At 50.0% G+C, this 13,264-nt stretch overlaps 1 protein-coding gene across 1 annotated transcript in view; it reads right to left on the bottom strand.

Annotated features, from left to right (window-relative positions):
- Window positions 1-8,398, bottom strand: part of LOC103614963 (mucin-19) — a 32,129-nt gene extending 23,731 nt beyond the window's left edge. Inside the window, 9 exon segments of the mRNA XM_017733385.1 lie at window positions 620-3,037; window positions 3,596-3,624; window positions 3,813-4,033; window positions 4,379-4,504; window positions 4,588-4,752; window positions 5,062-5,157; window positions 5,753-5,813; window positions 6,498-6,715; window positions 7,786-8,398. Of these exon segments, the coding sequence (XP_017588874.1) occupies window positions 620-3,037; window positions 3,596-3,624; window positions 3,813-4,033; window positions 4,379-4,504; window positions 4,588-4,752; window positions 5,062-5,157; window positions 5,753-5,813; window positions 6,498-6,715; window positions 7,786-8,322 (3,871 nt within the window). The 5' untranslated portion in view covers window positions 8,323-8,398.
- Between the last annotated feature and the right edge of the window lie 4,866 nt (window positions 8,399-13,264).

Raw genomic sequence — 13,264 nt, 5'->3', positions numbered from 1 at the left:
CCCCCAGGCCGCGATCAAAACCCCCCGGAGCTCGGGCCCCCTCCAGACATGGAGCCACCACTGCCTGAGCTTCCCTGTCCTCCACCTCCAGAGATGGAGCCTCTCCTGCCACAGCTGCTCCCACCTCCAGAGCTCATCCCACCACTGTGGGGGCTGCACCTGCCGCTCCCAGAGCTCGATCCATAACCACCGGAGCTCTGGCCACCTCCAGACATGGAGCCACCACTGCCTGAGCTTCCCTGTCCTCCACCTCCAGAGATGGAGCCTCTCCTGCCACAGCTGCTCCCACCTCCAGAGCTCATCCCACCACTGTGGGGGCTGCACCTGCCGCTCCCAGAGCTCGATCCATAACCACCGGAGCTCTGGCCACCTCCAGACATGGAGCCACCACTGCCTGAGCTTCCCTGTCCTCCACCTCCAGAGATGGAGCCTCTCCTGCCACAGCTGCTCCCACCTCCAGAGCTCATCCCACCACTGTGGGGGCTGCACCTGCCGCTCCCAGAGCTCGATCCATAACCACCGGAGCTCTGGCCACCTCCAGACATGGAGCCACCACTGCCTGAGCTTCCCTGTCCTCCACCTCCAGAGATGGAGCCTCTCCTGCCACAGCTGCTCCCACCTCCAGAGCTTCCTCCTCCTCCATATCCTGAACCTTTTCCACCTCCATAACTTGAACCACCTCCTCCAGAGCTGGATCCTCCCGAGATGCTGCTGCCCTTGGACATGGAGCCTCCACTGCCAGAGCTGGATCCTCCTCCACAGATGGACCCACCTCCTCCAGAGCTTCCTCCTCCTCCATATCCTGAACCTTTTCCACCTCCATAACTTGAACCACCTCCTCCAGAGCTGGATCCTCCCGAGATGCTGCTGCCCTTGGACATGGAGCCTCCACTGCCAGAGCTGGATCCTCCTCCACAGATGGACCCACCTCCTCCAGAGCTTCCTCCTCCTCCATATCCTGAACCTTTTCCACCTCCATAACTTGAACCACCTCCTCCAGAGCTGGATCCTCCCGAGATGCTGCTGCCCTTGGACATGGAGCCTCCACTGCCAGAGCTGGATCCTCCTCCACAGATGGACCCACCTCCTCCAGAGCTTCCTCCTCCTCCATATCCTGAACCTTTTCCACCTCCATAACTTGAACCACCTCCTCCAGAGCTGGATCCTCCACCTCCAGAGATGCTGCTGCCCTTGGACATGGAACCTCCACTGCCAGAGCTGGATCCTCCTCCACAGATGGACCCACCTCCTCCAGAGCTTCCTCCTCCTCCATATCCTGAACCTTTTCCACCTCCATAACTTGAACCACCTCCTCCAGAGCTGGATCCTCCACCTCCAGAGATGCTGCTGCCCTTGGACATGGAACCTCCACTGCCAGAGCTGGATCCTCCTCCACAGATGGACCCACCTCCTCCAGAGCTTCCTCCTCCTCCATATCCTGAACCTTTTCCACCTCCATAACTTGAACCACCTCCTCCAGAGCTGGATCCTCCACCTCCAGAGATGCTGCTGCCCTTGGACATGGAACCTCCACTGCCAGAGCTGGATCCTCCTCCACAGATGGACCCACCTCCTCCAGAGCTTCCTCCTCCTCCATATCCTGAACCTTTTCCACCTCCATAACTTGAACCACCTCCTCCAGAGCTGGATCCTCCACCTCCAGAGATGCTGCTGCCCTTGGACATGGAACCTCCACTGCCAGAGCTGGATCCTCCTCCACAGATGGACCCACCTCCTCCAGAGCTTCCTCCTCCTCCATATCCTGAACCTTTTCCACCTCCATAACTTGAACCACCTCCTCCAGAGCTGGATCCTCCACCTCCAGAGATGCTGCTGCCCTTGGACATGGAGCCTCCACTGCCAGAGCTGGATCCTCCTCCACAGATGGACCCACCTCCTCCAGAGCTTCCTCCTCCTCCATATCCTGAACCTTTTCCACCTCCATAACTTGACCCACCTCCACCAGAGCTGGATCCTCCACCTCCAGAGATGCTGCTGCCCTTGGACATGGAACCTCCACTGCCAGAGCTGGATCCTCCTCCACAGATGGACCCACCTCCTCCAGAGCTTCCTCCTCCTCCATATCCTGAACCTTTTCCACCTCCATAACTTGACCCACCTCCACCAGAGCTGGATCCTCCACCTCCAGAGATGCTGCTGCCCTTGGACATGGAACCTCCACTGCCAGAGCTGGATCCTCCTCCACAGATGGACCCACCTCCTCCAGAGCTTCCTCCTCCTCCATATCCTGAACCTTTTCCACCTCCATAACTTGACCCACCTCCACCAGAGCTGGATCCTCCACCTCCAGAGATGCTGCTGCCCTTGGACATGGAGCCTCCACTGCCAGAGCTGGATCCTCCTCCACAGATGGACCCACCTCCTCCAGAGCTTCCTCCTCCTCCATATCCTGAACCTTTTCCTCCTCCATAACTTGAACCACCTCCTCCAGAGCTGGATCCTCCACCTCCAGAGATGCTGCTGCCCTTGGACATGGAGCCTCCACTGCCAGAGCTGGATCCTCCTCCACAGATGGACCCACCTCCTCCAGAGCTTCCTCCTCCTCCATATCCTGAACCTTTTCCTCCTCCATAACTTGAACCACCTCCTCCAGAGCTGGATCCTCCACCTCCAGAGATGCTGCTGCCCTTGGACATGGAGCCTCCACTGCCAGAGCTGGATCCTCCTCCACAGATGGACCCACCTCCTCCAGAGCTTCCTCCTCCTCCATATCCTGAACCTTTTCCACCTCCATAACTTGACCCACCTCCACCAGAGCTGGACCCCCACCCTCCCGAACTGCTGCTACCCTTGGACATGGAACCTCCACCACCTGAGCTTCCTCCTCCTCTGTATCCTGAACCTTTTCCCCCTCCACAGATGGACCCACCCCCACCAGAGCTGGATCCACCTTTTCCCCCTCCAGAGATCGGCCCTTTCACTCCGCTCCCGCTGGTACCACCAGAGCTCATTCCCCCCTTCACACTTTTTATGCCTCCAAAGACTCCAGGAGCTCTGGAATTGTGGTCAATGACACCTGCAAGAAATGGAAATTATGTTCAATTTATTCTTTTTACCCCCAAAAAGTCTGAGCCGGACTGGTTTAAGCATGGTGGTCATGGACTTATCTTTGAAGGGAGCAACAAGAATCTCTGTTAGTAGAGATCAACCTACGGAATATTTTCTCATTTTTCTGGGCTTTTCAGCTTTTTTTAAAACATAATTTATGTCTTATTCCACCCATGAGCACTCAGTGCAGCCCATCATTTACAAAGGCCAAGACTGTTTTTCTCTCTCCTTCAGCTTCCTCAACTATTCCACAAATTTTAGGACTAGCTTTTATTTCCTTCCCTTCTGCCCTGCATCAAGCAGACCTATGGATTAAATGAGGTGTTTCCCATTTCCTCCAAATGTGGAGGGAATTAGCCGATAACTCTGAAGTCAGTTGTTATATTAATGTGTATTCACAAAATCCCCTTTGCATCCCTTCCTGAATTAAGATGGGAGCTCGGATAGTTTGTTCCAATGATGTTAAGACCACAAAGTAGGAACAGTTTCCTTAAAAAAACCCAGAGAAAACCCTTGGGATACTCACAGATTGTGGCCAGTGATCCTTCCTGGATCCTGTGGAGGAAAAGTGACATTGAGGTAAAGCAGCCAATACAATCAGAATTAAAATTCAGGTTAGGCTTTATCAATGATCCACAGAAAGGTGACTCCTCCCAGGCCCAATCCACTCCAGAGATCCCAGTGACAAATCCACAGACACGCTGCTTTGTCCAGGTGTTTCACCCACTTGATTTTGCCCCCACCTGTTCTCCTCCTCCTCAAGGAGTGATCGATACATGGCGATCTCGATGTCCAGGCCCAGCTTTACATTCAGGAGCTCCTGGTAATCATGGACAAGGTGAGAAAGGTCATCCTTGGCCTGTTGGAGGGCGTTTTCCAGCTCCTGGAGCTTTTTCTGGCCATCCCTGATGGCCGAGCTCCCACGGTGCTCAGCATCTTTAATGGAGTCTTGGAGGCTGGAATTCTGCAGATGGAGCAAAGGGAATGTGATCATGTCCCCTCTGTGGGGAGGACTTTATCGCCCAGCACAGGAGAACCCCCAAAATCCCATCATTTTCAAACCCTCCTGGCATTCCTTGGAAATCAAAAGGCTTTCCTCAATGACAGAACACCAAAAATACATCAGACTGGATAAATTAACACAATTAAACCCCGATATAGATCCCAAAAACCTAAATCTGCATCCTTTGGAAGAGAAAACTTCATCCCTATGTTTGCCTCCAAAGGACTGGCTGCCTCACACTGCACTAAGATCCCATGGAAAAGGATCATTAAATCACTTAGTCCTGCTGGAAAGTATCAGCTTTACCCTTTTCCTTGCAATTTCAATTTCTGGTTGGAGTCTTTGGATCTGCCTGGCGAGTTCCTGAATTTCCTGGTGACTGTTCCTCAGCTGCTCTCGTTGATTCACCCACATGTTCTGCAGGTCCTGGTACTGATGGGAAGAGGACACAACACATGTTTGGTTTCTTTTCCAACGAGGAGATTTGTGTCCCTGTTTCCCCGGTGTCCGCTCACCCTGCCCTGGTACATGGCGTCCACTTCAGCTGTGCTCTTCTGGGCCATCCCCTCATATTCCTGCCTGACCTCCTCAATGATTCCATCCATGTTCAACTCCCTGTGGTTGTCCATGGACACAATGATGTCAGTGTTCCCAACAACTGTTTGCAGCTGGGACAGCTCCTGCATGGAAAACCAGGTTAGGGATTTTAACAGTCCTTGTGATCAATCCAGACCTTTATGAGGAAAAAATGAGACCTTGTGGCCAATTTCCCACTGGAATTTCTCCACCTGCAGCACCCAGATACCACTGTACCCCCCCAATTGTAATTTTCAAGGTCTTCCAGCCTTTGGGACTTTGAATCCTTTTCACTCAGCAAAGGCCAAGGATAATTAATTCTCCAGGCCAAAAACTCGCACCCAAGCAAAATTTCTGGGAATCGCCAGAAGACATGTCCTTCAAGACCTGAGAGTAAGATTTTAATCACTCACGGCTTCATATAAACACCGGAGGAACTCCAGCTCCTGCCTCAGGATATCCACCCGGACATCAAACTCCATTTTTCCCATGTATGCACTATCCAGTTCCTGTAAAATAAAAACCAAAAACCATTGGAATATTTGCATTTTGTTGATCCAAATGCTCCACTGAAGTGCAGTTCTTGGGGCATTTCCATAAAACCTTAATTCCTGGGATCAAATAACTGCCCATGGATCTCAGATTTCATTTGAAAAGCAGCAGGAACAAAGGGAAAGTAAGATGAAAAAATTGGCTGGGAAATGGGTACGACAACTGCAGCAATAAATCTGTTCCCAGGGAATATGAGAAATGGGAGAACACCATTTTTATTCATTCTTCTAATAAGAAGTTGCCTAAATATTCTCTTCTCAGATAGTTCCGAGCCATCTACAGACATTATTTAACATAATAACAATATTCCACCTGGATTGAGATTGAATGAATAGGAAAAACCGGCACTTTTTTAGATATTTGTCCTACAAAGGACCGATTCATTCTCTACAGGAAATAATTCCTCCTCAGTCTTGTTCTGCTTTTCAGTTACTTCAGTTAAAATTAGACAAAGCTCAGCAAAAACTTCAGCTTTTGAAAACCTTGGCAACCACTCAGATAATGTTTTATTTCTGAGGCATTGATTTTGCTCAGGGTCTCAGGTTAATTCACCTTTTTAAGCTCCACAAACTCCTCCTCCTTGGACGTGCGTTTGTTGATCTCCTCCTCGAATCTGGGGGAAAGAAGGAGGTAGATTATTATCGATTATCTATTATTAATTAATCTGTTTAATTAATCTATCCATTATCTTTCATTATCTATCTTAATTTTTAAGTCAAGTCGGTCAGTAAACAATGGAATCACCCAAAGATTGAATGTGTTGAGTTTTCATTTTACTGCAATTGCAGTTCCTGGCAAGTGCAAACCCTGTGCAAAAAGAGGCACTAAAACAGCCCAAAAAATGGGGTCAATACAGATCAGCCCTAAATTTAGTAATTCTGAACTAAACTTCCCATTTTTCAGAGCTGTGGATGGACATAAATTATCTAAGGCAGAAAAGGTGACAACTCTTCCCAACCTGACCCCAAGCTCAGTTCTGTCCCTCCCCACCAGGGCCCCACAAGTGGAATCCTGGATCACTCACTGCTAGAGAGGAGAAAGGAGAGGAGGAGTCTGGGAAGGAAAAGGAGTGGAAGAGATCATCACAAACTTTGATTTTCCTCTCATTTTTGGGAGTTCAACCCTCACCAAACTCTTCCGGCATCAAAGACAAGCCCCGTAATTCACCTGCAGCAGAGCGGAGCTAAGAGACTCCAAACTCCTGCAGATGCAAAGCTGAGCTTTTCCATCCAAGGCCACAGTGACCATCACCTGGGAAAATCCCAGCACCTGTTTTCCCATATTTGTGACCATTCACCTGTTTTTATAATCCTCAACAAGCCGGAGCATGTTGTAGGCTTCGGGATCCAGCTGCTCCTTCTGGCTCTGGAGCGTCTCAAGCTGCCGCTGCAGGTTGCTGATGTAGGACTGGAAGAAGTTGTTGATGTTCCTGCTCTCCTCAGGGCCAGAGCTTTGCTGCTGCAGAAGTTCCCACTTGGCCAAGAGTGCCTGATTCTGCCGCTCCAGACATTGAACCTGGAAGGGAACGCAGTTCCATTCGTGGAAGTGCCCAAGGCAGGTTGGATGGGGCTTGGAACAGAGTGGTCCAGTAGAAGGTGTCCCTGCCCATGGCAGGAACTGGATGAGCTTTAAGGTACCTTCCAATCCAAATCACTCCACGATTTCTATAATACTGACCAGGTGATAACCTGGACACCCAAAAGTTTGGGAGAGAAAGAAAAAGTCACAGACACACTGATTTTTCAGGACTATGGAATCTTAAACCTCCTGAGTGTAACCAGCACCTCCTGTTTGGTAAAACAGGTAAACCCTGAAGTCTCCACATGTAACAGAGAGAAGTAGAGGCAGAGACACCTCCTAGATACCACCGGGGTGGAAGAGCTTTCGTGCCTGGTTTGAGAAGAAGCAGAAGAGAAGACAAAAGTGGAGAGATGGAAAGTCACAAAAAAGGTGAAGATGGACCACCTAGAAGAGGGCAGGGCTTCCAAACCAAGGAGTGACTTGTTCAATAATTCAGAGAACTTGAATTCACTTGCAATTTCTGGCAAGTGCAAACCTTCTGCAAGAAGAGGCACTAAAACAGCCTCCTCTTGCAAGGTTTGGCTTTGCTTGAGAAAAAAAAATACTAACTCATCAAGGTGTCCAAGTCCATCACCCATTTTTCCTGCTGGCATCAACAACCTCCAGGCACCGGAATATAGGGATATATATTCCCAGCAAACACCTTTCCTCAAAAGAGGACTGAGTCAGTGCTGGTGACCTCCAGGCACCGGAATATAGGGATATATATTCCCAGCAAAGCCCTTTCCTCAAAAGAGGACTGAGTCAATGTGCTGGTGACATCCCAGCAGTGTTTTGTCCTGCCACAAAAGACAACTCCAAGATCTTTATCCCGGGGCAAAAAGTGATTCACACAGCAGCGTTTACAGTGGCCCATCGGGAGCTTCACACCAGCCTGCAGGAATTCAGCCAATGCTGAGATTTTTGGAGGGAGAAGATGGAACATAAAAGTGTCCCCGTGACTCACACCCACCTTGTACCTCCCCCCTTCACAGATAACAGGACAAACAGAAGCCAGGACTCACCTTCTCGATGAATGATGCGAATTTGTTGTTGAGAGCTTTGATCTGCTCCTTCTCATCCGAGCGCGCTCGCTGGAACTCAGGGTCCACCTGGAGCTGTATTGGCCTCAGCAGGTTGGTGTTGACATGGACCTCCTCAATGCCTCGGAGAACTCCAGCCTGTCCCAATCCCTGTCCAGCCCCTTGTTCCCCTACTCCAAGACCTCCTCCGAGCACCTCCCTGCCTGAAACTCCTCTGTAGGTGCCACCAAGCCCTGTTTCACCACCTTGAAAAGCTCCCACGAAATATCCTCTTCCACCAAAGCCCCTCTCAGGTTGTCTCCAGCCACCAAACCCAAGGCATCTCCCATATCCTACTCCTTCTCCTCCGTAGCCTCCACCAGTATAGACATTCCTGAACCCTCCAAGGTTGTGGAGGCTCCTGCTGCCATACCCTTGCCCAAACCCTCCAAATCTCCTGTCTCCACCTCCCAAGGTCCCGCAGTGAGCAGAAGAAGAACTGAAACTCCCTTCCCCATATCTGGAGAAATATCGTCTCATGGCAGCACTTCCAGGTGGGAAAGCCAGTGGAGGAGGTAGTGAAACAGGAGGAGAAATCAGAATGAAGGATCCTCAGCTACTCCGGGGGAGTATGGAAGTTCTCCTTTATATGTTTTGGAGGAGCTCATCTCCATTCCGTGGTAATTAGCAGGTCTCTAATGTTGTTATTGGGTTTGGTTCATCAGGCAGCAATTAATGGCTGCCCGGAGAGGTCAGATAAACACCAACACCGGTGGGGCAGTTGTGAAATTCCCCAAATCCTGCCTGACTCATGAGCTTTGCTGACGGATCTCCTTATCTCATTAGCCTCCATCCGTAATTAAGTTACCCCTGCTCATCCCACAGCCCGTTCTCTCCCGTATTTCCCCACCTCTTTTGGCATTTCAAAGGGCACAAGACCTTGGTGGGCCTTGGGGGCGTCTGACCTCCCTTCACCACATCACCAGGAGCACCTACTGCACCTTTTGCTTCCCATTCCTGTTCTTCTCTCATTCCCAAAATATCCCAAGAGCAACTTTTGCTTCTAATGGGGAAGATGCATCCGTCTCCCCATCTCTGTGCCAGACTCCACCTTTCCAACATTCAGTGGCCATGGACATATGGAAAAGCATTTGAGAGCCAAATCCTGCTGCTGGCAGCACCACTTGGAATCTCCAGCCTGGATTAATTTCTTGAGAAGACACCGAGATGTGGTTCCTCCAAAACCACCTCTGGAACCACTTCCCCATGGGAAGAACCTCCTCTTCGTCCCCTACACAACTTTAGGAGGAGCTGGACTTCACTTGGCAGGATCCTCTTCCTCCCAAAGCAGCTGGAGGAAGCCAGGCTGGGAATCCATCTGTTATGCAGAGGTTCTGTGGTCAGGGCTGGGCAATCCTGGCTCCATTTGGAAAGTGCCTCATAAATCGCCTAAATTAGGGGTTTGTAGCTAGAGGTTATTAAAACAGCTGGAATATCTCAAGCTGGACAAGACTTTGGATGCTCAGTGAGGCTTTTCTCACAAGGAAACACAGTGTTTTCCAGGAAAACAGCTGAGAAATCCACTTTTCCCTACCAAAATCCTCTACCTCACCTTACACCAGGAACAGCCAACCAGTATCTCAGACCTTCCTTCTGTGCTAATTTTGTAACTGAATTTTACTCATTATCTACATTTCCCGAAGAAATTCAACCAGATTTCCAGCTGAATCCCCCCTTTTTATAAATCTGTATAAAAATCTGATTTGGATTGAGAATTCTGTTTCCTGCAGGAATTAATTATGGTGAACCTTAAAACACGGTGCAATTACCAGGATTTTAAAAGCGGGGGAGAGGGGAGGGAATTCCTGAAGGAGACTGGAAAGGCTGGAGCCAGGTGGGGGTCGGACTCTTCTCCGAGGTCATGAGTGACAGGATGAGAGGAAATGGCCTCAAGTTGTACCAGGTTTAGGTTGGATACTGGGGGAAATTCCTTCCTGGAAAGGGGTGTCCAGCTCTGGCATGGCTACCCAGGGCAGTGGTGGAGTCCCCGGCCCTGGAAGTGTCCAAGAAATGTGTGGATGTGGCACCTGGGGACATGGTCAGGGGTGACCTTGGCAGTGCCAAGGGAATCACTGGGCTTCGTGATCCCAACCTAAATGATTCCATGATCCTGAAGGGCTGGTGCTGGCTCCGATGCCATTGCCCTCTACCCCCCTCCTCTTCCCACTTTGCAAGCGCCTCATTCCAGAGCTGCACTGGGCAGCACTCCAGGTAATCCCCATGGATCATGGAAGGAAGTGTTGTGACCCTGGAGAGTGAGCACCCACAGCTCCCTGTGGAACACCAGTGAGAGAGGTGTCCATCCCAATGTCGTGCCCTGTGCAGCAGCTGAGCGAACCAGGCTTGAATTCTGAGCTTTCTAGGGCAGCTGGAGCTCCGAGCCGGCGGGAGGAGAGCAGCCATCCCACCCCACGTGCCATAATCCGGAGTGTGGGCAGCTGTTGTGATCGGAGGTGGCGCCGGATCAGCCTTGGCAGCACATCCCAACCACACCTGGACCTGTCGAGCTGGCTCCAGAAACAGGGATGCATCCCAAGAGGTGTCCACGCATCCTGCGGATGAAGGGGAAGCTTCCTGTGATTTCTTCCTCTTTCTGACATAGCTGGGACAAAGGGATCACAGGTTCATCCATCATCCTTCCCAGGGAGATGGATTTTCATGGGATCAGGGTGTTATGACCACAGGGTCAACCTAGCTCTTTGTCTTGGGGACTTTAAGGATAAATTTAAATTCCATTCCAAAACTTGATCCATTAAAATTGTCTGCCTGGGCCACTTGTGCAGCTGTAGGAGCAGGCACTGAGGGCCCTCATGTTGTTCCCCCCATCTGGAACAGTCTCTGGGGCAGGCGGGGAAGGTGGGGAAGTTTCTCCCACCTGGAAAAGCCTCTGAGACAATGACACTTTTTGTGGACAAAAAGGGAACCAGGAGAGAACCAGGATGGTCATGTTGGAAACATCCAGAAATTCAGAGACAGACCCAAACTGGAGCTTTTTGAGCACAACTGGGGCAGGAACCTGCCAAACTCCACCACTCTCATCCACCTCTGTCCACCTTAACCCAAACCCTAAATGGGAATAATAAATCCCAGTTCTCAGGCTGATACTGAAGAAAATGCCTCGACATGCCCACAGGATCATCGAAACCAGCTCAAAATAAGGTCATGGAATGCTCTGGGTTGGGAGACCTTAAAGCTCATCCAGTCCTGCCGTGGGCAGGAACAATTTCCACTACCCCAGGCTGCTCCAAGCCCTGTCCAACCTGGCCTTGCACACTTCCAGGAATGGGGCATCCTCTGGGAAATCCATTCCAGGCCCTCCTCACCCTCACAGGGAACAATTCCTTCCCAATATCCCATCCAGCCCTGCCCTCTGGCAGGGGGAAGCCATTCCCTGTGTCCTGTCCCTCTATCCCTTGTCCCCAGTCCCTCTCCAGCTCTCCTGGAGCCCCTTTAGGCCCTGCAAGAGGCTCCACCAGACCAGGTCACTCCAAGCCCCATCCAACCTGTCCATGACCAGAGATGAGGAAGCCATAAACTCTATAGAAAATAGAAATAAAAAGAACTAAAAGAAAAAGGGGGAAAAAGTAACTACAGAAAACACAAACCCTAAAATTGCTAAAATCCTGTGGTTGTCTGGTTGAAAACCAGATCCTAAATATAAATAAAGGATCTCTAAAAACCCCACTGGCAGGCAGAGTGAATAAATAAGGATATCAATGCACCTCTGACTATTAAAGAAGTACTGTCAGAGCCGTACAGTAGCACATGAATAAATCCAGTATTTAAATTTAATAACTGTCCCAATGAAGGAGATAAATGAGCACTGAGAGAGGTCCTGATCTCCAGCTTCCTAAATTCCTGCATAATTAGGGTCCTCAGTCACTTGGAACTGGGGCTGGAATGACACAGACACACTCATAAAAATGCCTTTAGCCCGCAGACTTTCTTTTTCTCCCCTCACCTCTTTTTTTTTTCCCTGGAATAAGCACAACCTCTCCCTGTGCTCAGCGAAGGCAGCAAGAACTTGGAGAAGAGAAAAAAAAAAGGAGAGATATGTCAAAAACCTCATGATTTTTGCAGAACAAGAGATGAAATGTTGGTTCTCTCCCAAAGTTTATCCTATTTTAAGCCTGAGGTTTCCCAGCTGCAAGAACATATTGTCCTAATGATACAGATATTCCAAAGTGGATCCCACATTCATCATTTAGGGGACAGGGAGACCAGATGGAGTTTCCTGCACGCAGAGCTGGGTGAGACTGGAAGTTGCTATTAAACCACAGGAAAAAATCCCTCTGATTTTCCTTGATTCTGAACATTCCTCTATCTGGGAATGTTTAGAATTCCATGAATTCTCAAGACTTTGTGGTAAGTAGTGAAGTTTCCTGGTGAGAAAACAGTTACTGGAGAGGGTTTAGGAAGGCCCTAAATGGAAGGGATTTGTCCTGTGCAGACAGACAGAGCTCAGGTGGTTGGGAATGGTTTTGGTGGGGGGACATCTTCTCTTGCCTTGGTTGAGCAGCAGCGCTTTATGGAAATGCTCCATTGGAATGGGCAGGATCCAGGGCAGGAGTGGAGGGAGGGGAGGGCGCAGTGCTGGACGCTCCAAACAGGGCAGATAAGGAGGAACAGGACCCATCACTGGGTCACTCCATCAGGAGCTGCTCCAAATGGAAGGAAGAGGCCGATGGACCACGGAATTCCAGACCAGGGGGAACGACTCTGCTGCCACAGAGGAATTTTGTTTGTAGGGGAAGGAGGACACAAGTAGATGAAGTGGAGATCAGGATCTCTGAGGTGGCACAGAACAACCTGGGCGAGGTTGGAATAAAGTCCAAGATCCAATGAGAGTGAGGGAAGCAAAGGAGTTCAGTGTGGGAAGGGCTGGAAAGCCCTCAAAGAGCAGGAAGAGCTTCCCCAGATCCAGAAACATCTGTGCAGGGAATGGCCACAACCTTTCCCTGTGGTCAGCAAAGGCAGAAGACTCTGAAAGGACGAAGGAAGAGAAATGTCAAAAACCTGGTGGTTTCTGCAGAAGAAAAGGTGAAATGCCCTGGCGATGGCTTCAGACTGGAATTTTGACGTTGAGGAGGCCAGAGGGAGCTTGCAGGGCAGATTCGACCCAGGGTGGAGAGGGAGGCCACCAGCTCCAGGGTCAGACAGTCCAGGCATTGTGTTTCTGAGGGAGGGGGGCTCTGGGGAGGCTCATTTAGAGACCAACAACCTGAAATCTGACTTTAACTTGTGATCCCGTTAACAAGGGACTGATGGCTCTTTTAATCTCTTTTAATAAATGGTTTGTGATTTGGGGTTGACAGGAAGGTAAACAAGCCAATAATGTCCTCAATAACACCCTTGATATTAAATCATCAATTCAGAAAATAACAACATAATTGTGATATTGGTTAATCTCCTCTTTCACTGA

The sequence above is a fragment of the Corvus brachyrhynchos genome, unplaced genomic scaffold (assembly GCF_000691975.1).
Source record: "Corvus brachyrhynchos isolate BGI_N302 unplaced genomic scaffold, ASM69197v1 scaffold875, whole genome shotgun sequence".
In the NCBI taxonomy this organism is placed as follows: Eukaryota; Metazoa; Chordata; class Aves; order Passeriformes; family Corvidae; genus Corvus; species Corvus brachyrhynchos.
This window is presented reverse-complemented; position numbering and strand designations above follow the sequence as displayed.